Genomic DNA, 7,499 nt, shown 5'->3' on the forward strand with positions numbered 1-7,499 from the left:
ACTTCTTCCAAGAGGATACTATGTACAAACACCTGTTTGTATGTATCCACCTGTTTTGTAACCTCAACTCAAATGTGTAAACTTTCTTCCCAACAGGACAGTATCACAAAATATTAGAATGCCAAAAAAAGAAAAAAAATTAGAATACCAGATATATTTACATCCTGAGAACGTGATGGAGGTAAGTATTATTTATTTAATACATAGCTAGCAAAAACAAGTCTAAGATAAGAACAAGGATTTATCTTAAAGTTACTCAAATAAGTCTGAAGTTTTATTAAGATCTTCTATAAACACATCTATTCGCTACTGAAAACTGAAACAGCACATCAGACATTTTTATTACTATTTAACACACTAATAAGGCTCTGGCCAAGCCAGCCAATGTTATCTTTACATTCCTTCCCAAGTTAATTTGTTTCAAATTCTTGATATTGAGTTTCATCTTATAGCGAACTTCAGGTTTAAGAAACAGGCAATACCTGAGACTTAGTAGTACTTCTTGGTGTCAGATTAAAGTGGAACTAGTGTATATTCGAATCATCTCAAATCCAAGCTACATATAGATTCCTCATAAGTTAACTGTATTAAGGTAGAAAAGAGATGCAAGTAAAAAAGACAAACTTACAATATATATTATCAAAATATTGGTACAATCTTTCCCAAGCTGCTTCATAATGATCCTAAAATTACCAGCAAGAAAACAGTACAAGAATAAGGTTTATGACTCATTTGATTCCATGGCATAATTACTGTATGTTGTGTTGTAATAATTCTCATAATTATCATCAGAAGGATTTCTCTTAAACTGGCAATAACTACAGGTACACTGGAATCTTCCCATTCTTGATTGAATCTGGAAAAAAGAATGAGATGGGTTAACTGGTTAATAATTTGAAATAATAAATTACTTCTACACCCAAGTGATATTAACAAACCACAAATGTAATATTGGCTATTAGAACAACCTTTGGAATACGGAACACTAAAAAAAGGTCAAAACCAAAAAACTCTGGGGGAAAAAACAAACTGAAATGGATGGCTGCCAAAGAATGCTAGATTTTCATTTTGTAATGGCCACTGATTGTCAATAAATATATTCCTGTACAGCTCAGGAAACAGAGCCAATATTTTATAAAGATAAATGGAATAGAACTTTTAATTGTGAGTCACTGTCTTACACCTGTTAACTTTTTAATATTGTGTATCAACCATACTTCAATTTTAAAAAGGAAATATGTATATGTGTGTGTGTGTGTGTGTGTGTGTGTAGGAATACATATGCTTCAGTTCTCTGAAGTATTATGAACTGTATCAGTCATGTCTAACTCTTTGTGACCCCATGGACTATAACCAGTCAAACTCCTCTGTCCATGGGATTCTCTAGGCAGGAATACTGGAGTAGGTTGCCATTCCCTTCTCCAGGGGATCTTCCCAACCCAGGAATCAAAATCAAGTCAAATTCAAGAATTGAATTCAGTTCTCTGAATGTCTTAAATATGAGATACTCAACCATTTGCTGGACACTCTGTGCACAGGTGTTCACCCTCTTCCTACCTGGTACAGAACATCATGTTTATGACAGCAGGTTAAAAAGCATAAGCACCTGTGACACCAAGAGTGAAGCTGAATGGAAACCATAGACTTTAGGTGATGATTATAATGTGTCAGTGTCTGTTCACCATGCAACACCCCAGGTGGCTCAGTGGTAAAGAATCTGCCTGCAATGTGGGAGGCCTGGGTTCAGTCCCTGGGTTGGGAAGATGCTTTTGAGAAGGGAGTAGCAACCCACTCCAGTATTCTTGCCTGGGAAATTCCAAGGACAGAGGAGCCTGGCAAGCTACCGTCCATGGGTTGCAAAATCAGACACGATTGAGTGACTAAACAACAACAATGTAGGTTCACAACTGCAACACCACAACTAGTAGATGTTGACCGCAGAGAGGGCTGAGAATGTATGGGGTCAGTTAAGTAAATTTCTGCTCAATTGTGCTAGAGACCTAAAACTGCTCTAAATATACATAAAAAGTATTATAGATATAGATATATAGGGCTTCCCAGGTGGTGCTAGTGCTAAAGAACCACCTGCCAATGCAGGAGACATAAAAGATGCAGGTTAGGGTTCGATCCCTGGGTCAGGAAGATCCCCTGGAGGAGAGCATGGCAACTCACTCCAGTATTCTTGCCTGGAGAATCCCATGGACAGAGGAGCCTGGTGGGCTACAGTTCATAGGGTCTCAAAGAGTTGGACATGATTGAAGTAACTTAGCATACATGCATATATTTTTAAAAACACAAATATGAATAGATTGACCCAGAGTTTCTGAAGAGTGAGATAATCCAAGCCAATTTGCCACTCTTCCTCCCCTGCAAACCAGATGCCCACCCAACTGTATAGTAAGAATTTCTACTTACCTCAGTGTCCTTCTGCTGCTGTAGTACTCTTTGAGAGTCAGACTTTGTGGAAAGAAAAAAAGACATATATTACAAGCTATCAAGCAAAATTCAGATTACTAGTGCCACACATCTAACCTAAGAGGAGTCAGAGACTCTTAAAACCCTAAGTGTCTTTCACACCTGCACTCATGAGTACAGTGGATGAGTGACTGCTGCTGCTCATCAATATTTGTATTATTTTTTTGTGGCTGAACCCCAGGGCTTTGAGGTCCCCCCCGGGGATAGAACCTGTACCTCCTTCAGTAGAGTTCGAACCCCTGGAAGTCCTAACCACTGGACCACCAGGTAATTCCACCACCACCACCCTCCCGCCAATATTTACTTCTTGATATTTGTGAGTGCCCTTTTTTCCCTCCCCAGAGTGGCTCAGTGCTGCCTACCCAGAACTCACACGAGGAACTCCATTGGCATAGCGAAGTCTAAGAGATTCAATCAGCTTTTTCATCCTGTATCTCCGCTCACTCAACACCGTTCTTACCCCTCTCCGCCTATTTGGTGTTTTCTCACTAAGTAACTGCCCGGTTGGTTGAGATGGGTATTCTGGTAGATACGGCAACTTGATACTAGGGTTGAGAGTCAAGTTACCGAGGTTCGTTGCTAACATTTCAGAGAGTTGAGTGGCAACTGAAAGAAAAAGAAAATTAAGATTGATTAGGGCAAATTGCAATATCCAGAAGCCACTTAGCTCTCGCCCAAACTAGGTCTGCTCTTAAGCAGCTCACAGCAGTGGACAATGGGAAGTTGCTCAGAGTAAAGACAGACCCTGGATACCATGGGCGGTTAACTAGCATGTGCATGCCCTTAAGCCTGGTGGAATCCACCACAATGGGAAATATTTTCTTCTCAAAACTTGTTTTCATGCCGTTATGAGTAGTTCTGAGTGTTAAATGTTTTCCCATGGGGCCATATGTGCGTATGTAATTTATGTATGTGCTCAGTCATATTTGACTCTTTGCGGCTCCATGGACTGTGGGCCCCATGGGATCCTCTGTCCATGGAATTTTCCAGGCAAGAATACTGGAGTTGGTTGCCATTTCCTATTTGAGAATATCTTCCTGATCCAGGGATCAAACCTGCATCTCTTGCTTCTCCTGCATTGGAGGTACCTAAGTATGATTCCAATTGGAAAAACATGGAGCTAAAATCAGATATTGACAGTTTTTCCATTTTCATTTGTATGGATGATTTTTAATATGAATGTAGGGACATAAAGCATTAGTGCAAGTCAAAATGTTTCAGTGTGACAAGTTTCAACAATTCAGCTTTATAGCTGCTGCTGCTGCTAAGTGGCTTCATTCGTGTCTGACTCTGTGCAACCCCACACCTATGCAATAGACAAAGAATCCCCAAATGTGATAATCTCTCTCCATCCTTAAGAACTAGTAAGTCAAAGGGGCTATCACCCATTCCAGTTATACCAGGCTTTATGCTGTTAAACACTCACTCTTGAGACTTCTCTGGTGGTACAGTGGCTACCAAAAATCTGGCTACCAGTCTTGGGGACACAGGTTCGATCCCTAGGCCAGGAAGATCCCACATGCCACAGAGCACCTAAACCTTTGTACCACAACTACCAAAGCAAATGTAACTAGAGGCCTGTGCTCTAGAGAAGCCACTGTAATGAGAAGTCCACACACCACAAGTAGAGAATTGCCCCCACTTACCACAACTAGAGAAAGCCTGAGTGCAGCAATCAAAAATAAATGTAAAATAATTTAAAACTATATTAAAGAGTCAGGATCCATTCAACTTACATGGACTTGTGCAAATGGAAATTAAGATTCCTGGTTGTGAAATTGTCAGGTACTAAGGCAAATTCAAGAAAAGAGAGAGGCTGGCTATATTATATAGATATTAGCGTCATTAACTTTTTTCCCCTTTGTATATACTGATTTCAAGATGCAGGGGAGGCAGAGGGTAGAATAGATGCCAGCAGGATCCACCCAGCTTCCTGGCTGCCCAGAGGGTGTTGGTTGACCCCCAAGTCATCTGCGCACCACTACCCTGCACCACCCATCCCCATCCGAAGTCAGGGTAAAGTGAAAGAAAGTGAAGTCGCTCAGTCGTGTCCAACTCTTTGCGACCCCATGGACTGTGGCCTACCAGGCTCCTCTGTCCATGGGATTTTCCAGGCAAGAATACTGGAGTGGGTTGCTATTTCCTTCTCCAGGGGATCTTCAAGACCTAGGGATCAAACCTGGGCCTCCCATATTGCAGGCAGAGGCTTTACCCTCTGAGCCACCGTCAGGGTGGGAAAAGTTCAAATCCAGTGAGTGGGTCTGGGAGGCTCCCACACTGGGATCCTGTGAGGCTCCAAGGAGAGATTTTTAAAACTCGTGATTGGAATATAATGCTGGTGAAAATACTGATCGCTGGGACGTCTCTGGTGGTCCAGTGGTAAGACTCTGTGCTCCAAATGCAGGGGGCCCAGGTTCCATCTCTGATCAGGGAACTAGAGCCTACTTGCCACAGCTAAAGACTTGGTGCAACTAAATAAAATTAAAAAAAAAATTTTTTTTTTTTAAAGTACTGATCTCATAAGATGCTATTCGCCCTGGTCTAGGAGAACTCTGACTTCATTTTCAGATGTCTTTAGAAGAGTGACAGATTCCTGAGCATAGAAAGCAAACAATACAGTTCCCACTTTTCTCCTGTTAATCTGGCATGTTTTTTTTTGTTTTGTTTTGTTTTAATAGGAGGGCTCTACGCTCCCTGGCCATACTCTCCTCCAAGAAGATTTACTTAACTGCATTTCTCTGTAAAAGACTAAAGTCAGTAAAACAGAAAGAAAGGTAGGCTCTTAACCTTCCCTAACCAGCCCCCTCTCTCCCCAGCTCACCCTGCATTGCCTGGGAAGCATCCTCGATGGATGTTTTAAGAGACTCTAGGGTCCAGGTTGGGTTATCCTCTGATGAATCCATCGGAAGTCTAGTCACAGCTTGAAGTTCCTCCTTGACCTTTGGGTGCCAGTGGAAGGTGATGCTGTAGGCCCAAACTGCTCGAAAGAAGCCTGGAGGAACTATAGAGCTAAGAAAGGGGAGAAAAAACAACTCAGGCTGACTCGCCAAGGTGAGAGAGTAACAGTCTACTTCCCGTTTCCTCTTAAAAAAGACAGATAAGCCAATCAGCCAGCCTATTTTAATGTAAATAACCAATGAGTAAAAGGATAAGGTGAATGGGCGTAATCCTATTAGGGGACTAATACGAGAGGGTAATAATGCTTTCTGTCAAGTAGGGTGGAAATTTTATAAGGCGCCTCTGTGGTTGTGTCTTCCTGAGGTTGCCTGAAAAATCCATTTTTTTCAAACTCTGCTTGTAAAAATGGCTGCTGGTTTGTGAACTGGGCTTAAAGTGCTGAAGTTCAAGGAGGAGACGGCAGTTTCCCTCTGACTGTAAATTAACTCCCAATTAACAGCAAGTTTTCTTTGCCTGACTCATCTGAAACTTTTGGATGCTAGTAAGGGAAAAGAGGAAAAAAGGGTCTGTTAGAAGCAGTGTGAAATAGGTTGATATTTTATGAATGTGTATTTTGGATCTGTAATTTTAATTTCTTTTTTAGACTATCAATTCCATTGCCTCTTTTTTATTTCCGGAGCAGCTGAAATTAAATTTATAAATTGCTACCCTCCACCCCCCAAAATAAATTTGTATTGAATTCTGGCAAAGGGCCCTAACATTAATTGCTGACTGCGGGATAGAAGATCCCCGGCTGCCCTACTGTTTGGTTATTCGTCTCCTCTTCAGTATTCAACCTCCCCATCCCCACATAGCAGGAAACTATGAAGAAATACCAAAAGCAGTCTTGTTTGTCTTTAGCAAAAAGCATAAGTTGTCATTTGGGTCAATGACTGCATTTGTAGGGGTAGCCATAGATGGGTGTCAGGTCACAACACTTTATTTAAATGGTTCTCAAAAGCGTGCCCTGTAGACAGGCAACATCAGAGGCACCTGGTGGCTTGTTAGTTATGATTAGAAATGGCTGAGCTCCAACCCAGACCTACTGAATCAAAGACGGGCCCAGTGTGAGTGCGTGCTAAGTTGCCTCAGTCCTGTCCGACTCTGTGCGACCCCATGGACTACAGCCCCACTAGGCTCCTCTGTCCATGGGATGCTCCAGACGAGTATACTGGAGTGGGTTGCCATTCCCTTCTCCAGGTCTTCCTGATCCAAAGATCGAGCCAGGGTCTCTTATGTCTCCTGCATTGGCAGGCACATTCTTTACCACTAGCACCACTTGGGAAGCCCTTGGGGCCCAGCAGTTCTTGTTTTAACAAGCATGCCCCTCCCCACATGATTCCATCTGTGCTCAAATGGTAGTGGCTTCTCGGTGCTCCCAAGGGCAAGTTCTACTCCTGTGGTTCTGCTCTCAGCTGTATCCCCTTTGGGACAGATGACCGCTCCTACAGCGGTCTCAGAGAGCCCTTGAAGAAGTGAGGGCAAAAATCAGATTGCAGGAGTTTTAAGATTAAGACGTGAGTTGATGAAAAAGGGCCTACATAGATGCTCACTCAAGAAATCCAAGTTTAAGAGAAGGGTGTTGTTGTTCAGTCGCTAAGTTGTGTCTGATTCTTTGTGACCCCTGTGGACTGCAGCACCCCAGGCTTCCCTGTCCTTCACTATCTCCCAGACTTTGCTCAAACTCATGTCCAGCTTATCCTCTGTCACCTCCTTCTCCTCCTGCCCTCAACCTTTCCCAGAAAGTTGAGACACTGCTATACTTAGAAATGGATAACCAACAAGGACCTACTATATAGCACAGGAGACTTGCTCTGTGTTATGTAGCAGCCTGGCTGGGAGGGAGTTTTGGGAAGAACGGACACATATACATGTATGGCTGAGTCGCTCTGCTGTCCCCCTGGAACTGTCACAACATTGTTAATTAACTATACTCCAACATGAAATAAAAAGTTAAAAACAAAAAACCAGTTGGGAGAACCAGGGCTGGAGAGAAGTGTGGGACATAGACGATGGTAGAGTTTTGCTTTTTTCTTTTTTTTCTTTCTTTCTTTTTTTTTTTTTTTTTTGCTTTTTCGGGTTTTGCT

General features: G+C 42.3%; 1 protein-coding gene across 1 annotated transcript; it reads right to left on the minus strand.

The window, feature by feature from the left end:
• Positions 1 to 721: 721 nt before the first annotated feature.
• On the minus strand, positions 722 to 5,378 carry LOC133043281 (developmental pluripotency-associated protein 3). Its single transcript, XM_061124111.1, has 4 exons — positions 5,297 to 5,378; positions 2,849 to 3,081; positions 2,416 to 2,457; positions 722 to 856 (listed from the first exon to the last, which is right to left on the minus strand). Exons 1-4 carry the CDS (start codon positions 5,376 to 5,378, stop codon positions 722 to 724), a joined length of 492 nt encoding a protein of 163 aa, XP_060980094.1.
• Between the last annotated feature and the right edge of the window lie 2,121 nt (positions 5,379 to 7,499).

The sequence above is a fragment of the Dama dama genome, chromosome 22 (assembly GCF_033118175.1).
Source record: "Dama dama isolate Ldn47 chromosome 22, ASM3311817v1, whole genome shotgun sequence".
In the NCBI taxonomy this organism is placed as follows: Eukaryota; Metazoa; Chordata; class Mammalia; order Artiodactyla; family Cervidae; genus Dama; species Dama dama.

Excerpts from the sequence above, each read along its gene's own strand:
- LOC133043281 (XM_061124111.1), bottom strand. The coding sequence starts at position 5,378 with ATGGATTCATCAGAGGATAACCCAACCTGGACCCTAGAGTCTCTTAAA. Across the intron at positions 3,082-5,296 it reads TGCTTCCCAGGCAATGCAGG|TTGCCACTCAACTCTCTGAA; the intron begins GTGAGCTGGGGA and ends TTTTTCTTTCAG. Across the intron at positions 857-2,415 it reads AGCAGCAGAAGGACACTGAG|ATTCAATCAAGAATGGGAAG; the intron begins GTAAGTAGAAAT and ends TCTTTTTTCCAG.